Genomic DNA, 12,596 nt, shown 5'->3' with positions numbered 1-12,596 from the left:
CGTAAGTATATATATTACATATATATAAGCCATATTCGATATAATATTACCTAATACGCTTATACTTAGTGCATAGATAAATTCATCAACCCCTTCTACATATATATAAGCCATATTCAATATAATATTACCTAATACGCTTATACTTAGTGCATAGTATAGCGTAAGTATATATATTATATATATATATAAGCTACATTCGATATTACATATATATAAGCCATATTCGATATAATATTACCTAATACGCTTATACTTAGTGCATAGTACAACGTAAGTATATATATTACATATATATAAGCCATATTCGATATAATATTACCTAATACGCTTATACTTAGTGCATAGTACAGCGTAAGTATATATATTACATATATATAAGCTACATTCGATATAATATTACCTAATACGCTTATACTTAGTGCATAGTACAGCGTAAGTATATATATTACATATATATAAGCCATATTCGATATAATATTACCTGATAAGCTTATACTTAGTGCATAGTACAGCGTAAGTATATATTACATATATATAAGTCATATTCAATATAATATTACCTAATACGCGTATACTTAGTGCATAGTACAGCGTAAGTATATATATATTACATATATATAAGCTACATTCGATATAATATTAGCTAATACACTTATACTTAGTGCATAGTACAGCGTAAGTATATATATTACATATATATAAGCCATATTCAATATAATATTACCTAATACGCTTATACTTAGTGCATAGTACAGCGTAAGTAATATATATATATATATATATATATATATATATATATATATATATATATATATATATATATATATATATATATATATATATATATATATATAATATATATAAGCCATATTCGNCTACATTCGATATAATATTAACTAATACACTTATACTTAGTGCATAGTATACCGTAAGTATATATGTTATATATATATATATATATAAGCTACATTCGATATAATATTACCTAATACACTTATACTTAGTGCATAGTATAGCGTAAGTAATATATATATATATATATATATATATACACACACGCACGCTTCGTAGTACTATTCATCCCTTGTATTACAAAAGTGTTAACGGCTAACATTTATATTCTTTATTTACTAAATACAAAAGTGATTTTTAATTTTGACCTTTGTTGACCTAAATAGCGACCAACTTTGGTCGCTAAACATACATAATTTTAAATTAGCGACCTAAGTTGGACGCTAAACTTAAATCAGATTTATTTATCTTTTTTATTATATTTAAAATATTAACCGTGTCCCAGATTAGCGACCAAAGTTGGTCTATACTCTACTGAGCGACCAACAGTGGTCGCTAAAGTTGAATTATATTTATTTATATTTTATAATTTTTTTTAAACAAAATTATAATTATTAAAATTTTGTAACTGGGTCCCAAATTAGCGACCAAAGTTGGTCTCAACCTGTTTTCTCTTTATATAGCGACCAACCTTGGTCGCTAATTTTAAATTTTATTTATTTATATTTTGTTATTTTTTAAAATAATGTTATAATTATTAAAATTTAATAAGTGGGTCCCATGAAGCGACCAACATTGGTCGCTAATCTGAGTAATTCTTTGACCAAGCAAGTCTGACCAGTCCGGTCAACAGTTTGACAAAATTTTCGACCAAGTTGCGACCAACGTTGGTCGCTAATTTATTTAAAATCATTATTTTATTATTTTCACCAGTTTAGCGACCAACTTTGGTCGCTTTTCTTGGCAAACCAACTTTGGTCGCTAAATTTTGGTCGCTTTATGCAGGAATTCTAGTAGTGGCCCATCTAGTTGATCGAGGGATAGACGAGTATAAAGAAGGGATGGAAAATCTTTTATTTGATCTTGATTTGTTGTATATGTTACGATGCCTTCGTGTGAAGGAGGATTGGGGGTACGGCAAATAAGAAGAGCGACCCAAAAACAGAAAGAAGAGTATGAGGGGGTAGCGGCTCACCGATAATAAGAAGAACTCACATTCTCGTCCTCACAGATGACCAACCTGTTAAGGCATCTTTCTCAATGACCATCCTCTCCCATTCCAGTTCTTTTCTCTTTTTTTAGGGACAAGTTCATTTTCATTCCCTCGATATGGCCAGGTGTGAAGCAACTTCACCATCCAATGAATTCCCTAAAATCGGATGACACAAGGCGAACTAGAATAGGCTAGGAAGCGGTAGCATTGTTAAATCGCTAAATCTTGAATCGAAGCCTTGAGAGGGGTTGCGCCTGGAGGAAATGATTTAAGATAGGGAATCAGTTACATTGGAATAGAAGAAATTGACCCAAGATTTTATTTTTTATGTTATCGATCTCTTATGAGATCTCCGGTGAACTAATTATATAACCAAAAGAAAATTTGTAATTGGATGCATAACCATCTGTGGGCCGGTGGGAGTGTGATTTGGTAAACTTGGCACTACGGTTTGGGAGTTTGGAGTAGCTTGAGAGCGTCATGGGTGACCTTCTCCTTTTAAGCTTTTGCAGAGGGTATTTGGCAAAGCTTATAAACGGGTCAAAATAGCTTATAAGCACCTTTTCGCTTATTTACGCGTTTGGTAAATATCCAAAATGCTTATAAGCCAAGTGCTTGTAAGCTAAAATCAGGCATAAGTCATAAGTTGGTCACCCCTAACTTATGACTTTTCGGCTTATAAGCACTTTTAGTTTGACCTAGGTTTTTACTAATTTATCTTTAATAATATTTTTAAATTCACAGAATAAATTCCAAAAATATTTCTCTTCATCCCATATTCGTTGTTCCTCTTATTTACAAAGAAATTTTTTACTTTATAATCTTTTGTAAAGTTTTTAAGGGTGTTTTAGTCATTTTAATAAAATAACAGCTTATCGGCACTTTTCTACCGAATATATCAACTGGTTATTATCAATTTCAGCACATTTATCCAAACACGTAAATACTTATTTTAAAAAATCAGTTTCAGCACTTAAAAATGCTTTTAAGCATTTCAAGCTTATCAACTATTTACAATAAGCTAATCCAAACGGGCTCATAGTTTGATAGAACTCTGTCTAGGTCCTTTGTAAAATTCCTCCATGACAACAACAAAACAAAGAGAAAAGTAGTACTACTATTTTTACGGTTTTACTTGCACATCTGCCTAAAAATTGGGTGACAGCTATTAGATTTATTTGATCCACTTTATTAAGCCTTTTGTGGTTGATTACAAATGTTAGTTTAGTTATAGAAGAATTAATCTAAATAGCAGCCCATTTAATTATTTGTGACAATTTTCATATGAGATCACTAAATAATAATACAAAATATTTTTGTTTTGTAAGATCGTTTTCTTCTATGCTTTCGCTTTTATTTAGGAGATCTTCGATTTGAGTTACAGAAGGCACTAACCAAACCACGTATGGTAAACCATGGACAAATTAGCGCAAAAGAAAAAAAAAATTAATAACAAACTGTTACATCCTTAGAGAACTTAAAGCTGTTTTAAGAAAAGAAATTCGTGACGTTTGGAAATATCCTGAGTTTTTGATCAGCTATCTTAAACAAAAACTCTACATGAATGTTTGAGAAGAAAACAATAAGTTACTTCTGAAGTTTGGAAAATTCCTGTTCCATTATCATCTCTACTGCTTTTTTTTTGTTGTTCTTTATGATAATTACTTATAACTTCCTAGTTCAATAAATCGGAAAAGGATGCAATGTCAGAACGCCACCTTGTTAGTTGTTTCTCAGAACGTACGTGTAGTGCAGCTTCTACTTCCCCTCCTAAAGCTGAAAATTATTCTTTTTTGTACAATATATTTTCATGCAACGATGTCTATTGCTGGCAAGGGATAACATGAATCAAAGTCCAATCAGACATAACACCACGGCAGAAGTGTTTTATTTTTTGCTGTACTAATCTCGAATAAAAAATGCTTTTCTTTGGTCAATGACTAATTAATACAAGAAAAATCATGCATATCGATTCAATGAATTATATTAAAATATGATTGAGAAGCACATTAATCCATTATTCAGTTAATCTACACGTATCAATTTTTGGTTGGCTATCTAGATAATTCGTGCAAAGAAGTAGACATCAGAAAGCAATAATTTCAATAACAAAGGCAAATGAGGTATAAAAGTGCCTATATAAAGATGGTCCAAAGAAGCATTCGAAGACCAACAACGAACATATATTTCGAGTTAATATATATTAATTGGCTCTTTTGTGTGGAGATAGAAAAGGGAAAAATGAAGCAAAGTGATCTTGTTTTTCTTCTATTTGTTACAGTAGTAGCTTTCGGTATTTGCAATGCAGATAAGCTGAAGATGAATTACTATCACAAAAGTTGCCCTTCAGTTGAAAGTATTGTGAGGGATATTACATGGAGCAGAGTTGCTGCTGATCCCAGCTTGCCAGCAAAGCTACTTCGCCTTCACTACCATGACTGTTTTGTTAGGGTATGCACCTAACCTCTTTGTGTGTTAAGTTATATACGCTGATAGTGTAATCGTTATTTAACGTGAATAATTAGTCCACGTACTTAACCTTGTTTTGTTTTTACATTTCCACATGCAATACTTATATTCTAAATATTGCAGGGCTGTGATGCATCAGTTTTACTAGACTCCACTCCAAAAAACAGTGCAGAAAAAGCAGCCCTACCAAATCGATCTCTAGGAGGTTACGAGGTTATCGACGATATAAAGAAGAAACTAGAACAAGTGTGCCCACATAAAGTTTCTTGTGCTGATATTCTAGCCTTGGTAACTCGAGATGCAGTTTCATACCAAGTAAGAACGTACACACAATGCAGAATGAAATTAAAGCTTAATTTTTCTTGCTTTATCTATAATTACTGCTCCCTCTGTTCCACTTTATGTGAACCTATTTCCTTCTTGGTAAAGAATGACCCATTTTTAAATTTGGAAACAATTTAGATTAAACTTCCAACTCTACCCTTAATAAAAAGCATTTATAACCACACAAATACTTTGGACCCCTTTTCGACTTGTTTAGGACCATCATTTTTTCTTAAACTCCGTGCCCAGTCAAACAGGTTCACAGAAGGAGTACAATTATAATTGACATATTCATGTAAATATTTTTTATATTATTAGTGCATACAACTTAAACTCATTAACGTTTGATTGGAAACAGTTCGGACGATCAATGTGGAAAATCCCAACAGGGAGGAAAGACGGAAGAGTATCAAAGGCATCGGAAGCATTAGCCAGCCTGCCATCGCCATTTGCAAACTTCACCATTCTTTTGCAACAATTTCAAGACAACGATTTGGACATTGTCGATTTAGTTACTTTGTCAGGTAACTCTAAATTAGTACCATGTTTTCTTTTATGTGAAATATATATATATATATATATATATATATATATATATATATATATATATATATATCAACTGTAACTAAATGATGAATTAATTGTACTTGCAGGGGCACATACCATAGGAATAACACATTGCACATTGGTTGCAAGAAGACTTTACAATTTCACAGGAAAGGGCGATGCAGATCCTTCATTGAATCCCAATTATGCTACAACATTGAGAACAATGTGCCCTAACCCTATCAATCCAAAAACTGTTGTAGAACTGGATCCAAGAAGTTCATTATCTTTTGATAGCCATTACTATGAGGCTCTGAATCAAAACAAAGGCTTACTCAGATCTGATGCGGCGTTACTGACCAACTCCCATTCTGCTCAGATTGTAAGAAAACTGCAAAATCCCCATGTTTTCTTAGCATTTTTTGGCCGTTCGATGAAGAAAATGGGCGATATTAGAGTCCTCGCGGATGCTGAAGGAGAAATAAGGAAGAATTGTAGAGTTGTAAATGCCTAAATTCGAACTAAATACTGGAGCTACAAGATTTTCAAAACGTATTTCTTTTTAATTCATAGCTTTTTCTCTTTCTTACTTTAATGTGATCATTACTGAGATTTTATTGTAATTTCAGAAAGTGTACTACTGTAATTGATTTCGGTGAGTTTATTATGTTTCGTTGTCAAGCATCTCTTGTAGCGATGTCAATCTTATTGTTTAAAAGCTTTTATTTTATATTTTGCCCGCTAATGATTAATGAAAGCAAAGCTTCCCCTTTGACTTAATGGCTTATACTTCATCCCTTTTATCTCTTCATTTCTTTATTATGAATACTTTCGATAATATCAATCAAATCTACTTCTGCTGAGTTTCTTATTTCATTTATCTCGACGTGTGTTATATCAGAAGTCACCTTTTATTAGTATCCTTGGATTTTTGGCTTGGTGTGAATGGGAAATAGATTAAATAATTTCTCCTTTACGAAGGAACATTGTCCCATATTAGACCAGAAAAATATATGTGGAAGGTTTATATACAATTGCACTTTTTTGTGCTCTGAAAGGATTGAGAAGAAGGTAAGCCTCGCGCGGTTGTTGCTCGAGTTTGGGTTTGGACCAGATTTATATGCTAAAATTAAAATATTAATATTTTATTTTCCTGTTTTATTTTGAGTAAATAGCCATTTCCGTAATAGTTGTTTTATGCGAAAGGCCACCTGAAAGAAGTTGCACCCCTTCATTTGAGCCCAACCTGTTGGCTATAAATACCAAGCCATTCCCTCAGATTTTCCTAACAAAAATTCTGAAATCTCTACTTACTTTCTGCATTGTTTTCTTACAAAAACAAAGTAAGTGTGATTTGTTGCCGCCATTTGTGTTTATTGTTCACTGGTATTTGAAACACGGCTCCACCATTGATGTTAATCCATTCTATCTTGGGAGGAAATACTCATAAACCTCGAATACTAGGAGATGATTAAGTTCTTTAAGGAAATACTGCGAAATCAGTGGGCTCAGATTCTTTCATTTCCGGTTCACCCACATTTCTGTTCTCTTTAAGTTTCCCGGATTTATTTCTAAATACAGAATACTAACAAGTATATTAGTTTTAAGAGGTCATAATAAATTTCATAAGCACCACGTATTGTCATACGAACTTGCGTAATTGAAGAAAACTTCACTAGTATATTCACACATGTTTAGAAATTTACGGTTTTGTTAATATTTTCATTTGCGTTGAAGAATACAGAACTGATATTTACTACGTAAAATATAGCTGTTTGATAAAATTGACAAAGAAGAGAAAAACTGACTCAAGTAGAAGATGCAATGTAATGCTCAAACGTCCATTCGCCAAGAAGAAAAGAAAAGAGCATAGTGAGAAAATTCAGGTATGTAGTAGAAGTGTCAGCCTCTAAATTCAGATTTAGTGGGAGGGAGATGTATAATGAGTTAACAGGCTTTGCAGCTCTTCCTACAATATCCTGGAAGGCCTGCACTTCCCAGCATATACTCTGGATTCTTGGTGCATTCCCCAAGAGCAGCCCATCTCTCACAATTCTCATCACGATCGCTGCAATTTCCTTCTGTCTCCACAGTTTTGTCAAAGGAATCCACATGAATCCACTTTGTTGCTGACCATTTCTCACCTTGAATGACAGGGCACCCACCATGGAGGCTAAGAGGATCAGGAGTGGCATTTGGATGGAGACTGTAGAAAAGAAGGGCATCTCCTTTCCGTGGTTTCACTGATAAATTCCAAGAAAATGGAAAGTAAATAAGCAGATCAGATGCACAATGTATAAGTCGCAGCAAATAGCACTATACAACAATTCCGAGACATCCTAAATCATATAGTACCTGGTATGCCCTTCTTTGCACATTCAGACAAGCTGTCATCTGCTGTCATCGACCGACGGCGAGGTGATTCCTGTAGAAAATTCCAATAGTTATTGGGTAAAGAATGTGTAGGAACAAATCTTAGAAAGAAAAAAAAAACCAAGAACCCAAGAGCAGACTGTAGTTTGAATTTTGTTAGGCTAAAGTGCAAAATGTCATCTCATCAGTACCCTTCAATTTACAGAGAGAAGAAGAAAACAGACTCCTCTAATAAACAAACAAGAGGAATCAAACAACACATATCCAAGCAAAAATGCAAAGTTCGCAAAGCTCAGACACTGCTTTAATAGTATGGCTTGCTGCAACTGAAATGTACCATAACAGATGTGAAAATTCAGCTTTTCCTAACGGACCTCCATGCTTTGTCAGTTTTGCCGCTGTGTACATATGTGCCCTTCAATTGTTACACTAAAAAGCTCATATTCTTTTAGTTCTTGGTTCCCAAAAATATCTTGGTTTAATCTTCCAACATTTCTGTAACACCACTTCAAAAACTAATGTATCACCTTTAAACTTAACCCCACAAATAAAAGAATGCAGATATTGCAAAGGTAACCTAAGAATGGACATCTTAAAGAAGATAGAAGCAGAAGACAAATGGCCTCCTCATATCCCCATAAGCAAAATGCCTAATATAATTGAACCTGGCTAAAGAAGTAGAATGGAATCAACAGTAGATAAAACTTAAACTAACCTCTGCTTTAGGGAAGATGGTTTCACCTCCCTTTTCAACATCCGTGAGATACATAAGTACAGTGGCTAAGCGATGTCCACCTCGAGCGACATTAACCTTGTCTACAAAGTAATCATAGTGTGGCTCATATTTCTGCCCCTCCTCATATCGTAGCACTTGTATTTCTTCTCCATTCTCTGTAAACAAGAAATCACGTATTCTAGTAACTTAATGTTGTTTCTCCAAAAAAATATAACTAGCAGATATAGTAATGTGACTTAATGGAGAGAATGACGAATATCTCCAATGCTAGTTAAAAAAGTAGTTCATAAGTTAATTTAAAAAGGTGGATAATTCTTATAATAGGGGTAAATTAATAACTTAAGCCTTAGAGACTGTAGTTAAAAAGTTAACAGCTTTTAATATAGCAGATAGCATACAAGAAGTACAATCATTTCAAGATCATGAACTTATAATAGGTTTTCTGAATAAGAAATATATCCATCGTGAAACAATAAATAGTGAACAGAATGGATAACTTTTTAAACTAAACTGATTTCCTCGGTTCTAGTAGGTTGCATTCTTTAATGGACACCCCATTCTGTGATTTTCAGTCTTAAAGCTTAATGAAACTCAACATCTACAGTTCGATCTGTCAAATGATATTATAAGAGAAGGAATTGTCAATAAATGTTCAATCAGCTATAAACATTTTCCTGAAGCGAGTCAATTTTGTACATGACAAAGTTGATAGGTTGACAGATTAAGGAGAATTTTCAGCTTGCAATTAATTATTGATGAGTTCAGACCAAATTCACAGAGAATGTATCATTCAGGGGACGCCACACCTTTTGGTAAAAAGGTCCAAGTTGCTATCTTCTCCTCTATCCCGGAGACAATAGGATCCTGCAGCATGAGAGGCAGAGAGAAGATTTCACAAAATCAAAGATACAGAAATGGGAAATGCAGAAGTTATCAAGTATGAAACAATGAGTTTATCTTAAAACAAGTTATACAATCGGAAGCCTATACTAAGTCATATGCTAACTATTAAAGGAGAAATTGTCAATTATTAGATTAAAAAATTCAATAACTGTGTTGGGTATGGGCGGGTATGGACGAGTGGATCAAGGGCATGCACAAACACGCCCCCCCCCCCCCCAAAAAAAAAGAAAAAAAAAAGCGCACACAGAAGAAAATATCTCCACGTTGGTAGACAACAGAATATTGAGAAGAAATTCCCTAAGATACCAAACAAAGAATAAATACAGTAGTATTCTCCCAATAGAAACCAAGTAATACGAATAGAGAGACCAAAAACTTACTCAAGATAGTGTTGGAACAATCTGTCAGCCCAGTTCTTTGATATATTTGTTACTTAAGGATACAACACTAGTAGATTTTAAACCGTTCTTCACGATTACAACTTGTTAAACTAGACTTAGTTTTAGTGATTTTTGCTTGAATTGTTCTAAGATACAGTAGGCATGTTCTAGCAAGATCAGGAGCAGTCTACATACAAGTATAGCGTAATAGCTTGATTCACTGTCATGTTATACCGTGTGAAGTTAGCTAACAAACAAATTACAGCAGCTACATGTAACAAAAATTGGGATGTTCGTCTAAGCACACTAATAAACTTTCTGCCCATAAATAAGTAATGGCCTGGTTGTTGATATTTGCAGGTTTGGTCCAGCTCAGAAACACAAACTTCTCAACTAAACTGAATGACGGACACCTTAAACATGCTTTCAAACTTTGCTCATTCATAATTTGAAGGTTTCAGTACCCAAGGTGAACATGCTGCACAATTGACAAGGTTACTTCACTCAATTCCCCCCCCCCCCCCCCCTATCTAGTAACCAATATCATGGTTTAAGTAATGAAAGGATGTATGATAAAATTCAGAGTATTTGGACACCCAGAAAATACTAGGGGTTCAATAGCCAAATGTGGTTTGCACAGAGATTTAGTATATCACTACATACCTAAGTAGTTCCCCCGCAACAGAATTTCTTTTTTTAAATCATAATGTTGTAATACTTGATGATGGTAAGAAGAATGAATTGATTTTTCCAAATAGTATAACCAATTACTCCTTTGCAATAATCCACTAAAAAAGAAGTTTGGTTTACATGTCTGCCAACATTCACTGACAAAACTCATTGCTTTCATTTGCGCAAAAATATCATACACATCCACTGGGAAGAATTACAAATCAAAAACCATTATCAACTGATCATATAACCCCAATATGATCTCCTAACAGACTAAAATAACTGAAAAATGTTCAACCAATGCTTAAAAAAGTGAAGATCCAGAAGATTCCCAACAATCGCAATGATAATGCAAGTGAGCTACAGAATTCGAGCTGTATGATCAAAACCATTGTAAAATATAGTAGTAAGTCATGACATTAAAAGGACCAAAAGGAACATACCTTAGCTTTGGGGATGAACATTCCGGAGCTAGTCCTAACCTCACTGGTCTTACTATTTCCAGACTCATTATCTGCCACAGCCGATCTCTTCAGCTCCGATTTTGCCTACCGCAATCCCCAAAATCAAAAAGTCCACACACACACACACACAAAAAGTAAAAAAAAATTCAGCTTCCAACACAAGCAGATTAAAATTAAACATATTATAGGAGAAAATGGCGCTCACGAGAGATATCAAGTGATTGCATTCTTCATCCGTAAGAAATCCTTCATATACAAAAGCTCTGTAAACAGTCAAACAATTGTTGGTGAAAAGTACAACTTCATTTAAAAAAAAACAAAACGTCAACACATTTTTGATTTCAGAATTTTTGGGAATTAAAAACTAGTAGAAGCAAAAACTACCTAGGTTTCCATGAAATTTGCTTGGCTTTGGATGGATTGATGATCGCCGAGCTGGACGATTCGTGGACGAACGCTATGATTAAGAGGAAGAAGAAACTAGCGAGCTGCAAAGAGCTGTTCATGAGTTCAAGCAGTTGAGTAGAGAAATTGGACAAGATTTTCTCAGGTAAAGTGTTCCAGTTTTTTAGTATCTAATTCTGAATCTCAATCCAGTTGACTTGAAGTAGTTAACTGACAGAAGAGATAGAGAGATAAGTTCCTGTAGGCTGCTATAGACTAAACTACAAAATTACAAACTACCGCGTCGTGTGGGTAATTTATATTCACTTGTCTTTTTCACTGTAATTACACATCCCGCCCTAAGCCCCTAAGAATGGCATTAATTGAACTGTGTTTTTCTAGTACTAAAACCAATTCAACCGCCGATTGTTATTTTTTCTTTTTCATGAAAAATAGGCAAGGTATGTATTGTATAGGTATTTTGACCATCAAATGGTTATCACTAAAGGAAACAGTAAGAGGTCGGCCAAGCCATGATCGTGCCCACGAGGCGTAATGGCGACGAGTATCTCGACTGCTGCCGAGATCAGGCCATCAAAAGGCTTACACGACAGAACGTAACACTTGGACGAGTGAGGAAGAAGTACAGCCATGAGAGAGCACACTGGTTAAGAGCGTTGGGTAAAAGGGAAAATTGACAATATATATAAGGAAGGCCAAGCAGAAGGAAATGGGGAAGAAAAATAGAAACAGAAGATAAGGAAGAGATTTCCGAGGGCAAAAAGAAGAAGCTTACGTTCTGGATTACAAACCTGTGTAATGCCCTTCGTCGAATCAATAAAGCTAGATATCATAGTTATCAACAAAAATCATCCTTTGTCCTCTTTATTTCTACAAATATGAAACGATATGTTGAAGTTGTAAGCTTATTATTTGTATTTAATGTCTCCCATTCACTCTAAGATATGTTATATAAAGTCAATCTCTTGGATTTCAACACTCATGGTGCTTAGATCAAGAGTGGATTATATTTGTCTAAGATTTACCCTCTTTTCATCATTAATTCGTTTAATTAAAAGGCTTAATACTTTTTTGGTTAAACAATTTGGCGTCGTCTGTGGGAATTTCTTAGACAAATTTCTTAGTTTCCTTTAGATCTAGAACCAGTCAAGTATTACTTCCGGGCTGTTACAATCTCACCACTTCGGGGACAACGCCTACTTGAAAAGAATGGTAGATAAGTTCTTGAAATAACCGTACCAATCTAGGTTAGATCCCTACACAATAAAAACCATGACCGCTGTCTATACGAGATCCCTGCCTCCCCCCCCCCCCCC

General features: G+C 34.2%; 2 protein-coding genes across 2 annotated transcripts; one reads left to right on the top strand and one right to left on the bottom strand.

Annotated features, from left to right (window-relative positions):
- The first annotated feature begins 4,160 nt into the window (after positions 1-4,160).
- On the top strand, positions 4,161-6,131 carry LOC109243889 (peroxidase 24). The gene is made up of 4 exons (XM_019410902.1): positions 4,161-4,459; positions 4,601-4,792; positions 5,160-5,325; positions 5,455-6,131. Exons 1-4 carry the CDS (start codon positions 4,250-4,252, stop codon positions 5,859-5,861), a joined length of 975 nt encoding a protein of 324 aa, XP_019266447.1. The 5' UTR covers positions 4,161-4,249; the 3' UTR covers positions 5,862-6,131.
- Positions 6,132-7,086: 955 nt separating this feature from the next.
- Positions 7,087-11,553, bottom strand: LOC109243888 (probable prolyl 4-hydroxylase 4). The gene is made up of 7 exons (XM_019410901.1): positions 11,260-11,553; positions 11,081-11,138; positions 10,855-10,959; positions 9,263-9,320; positions 8,436-8,611; positions 7,703-7,772; positions 7,087-7,590 (listed from the first exon to the last, which is right to left on the bottom strand). The coding sequence occupies exons 1-7, from the start codon at positions 11,379-11,381 to the stop codon at positions 7,295-7,297; spliced, it is 885 nt and encodes a 294-aa protein (XP_019266446.1). The 5' UTR covers positions 11,382-11,553; the 3' UTR covers positions 7,087-7,294.
- Positions 11,554-12,596: the final 1,043 nt, after the last annotated feature.

This window comes from Nicotiana attenuata, unplaced genomic scaffold (genome assembly GCF_001879085.1).
Source record: "Nicotiana attenuata strain UT unplaced genomic scaffold, NIATTr2, whole genome shotgun sequence".
Classification (NCBI taxonomy): Eukaryota; Viridiplantae; Streptophyta; class Magnoliopsida; order Solanales; family Solanaceae; genus Nicotiana; species Nicotiana attenuata.
This window is presented reverse-complemented; position numbering and strand designations above follow the sequence as displayed.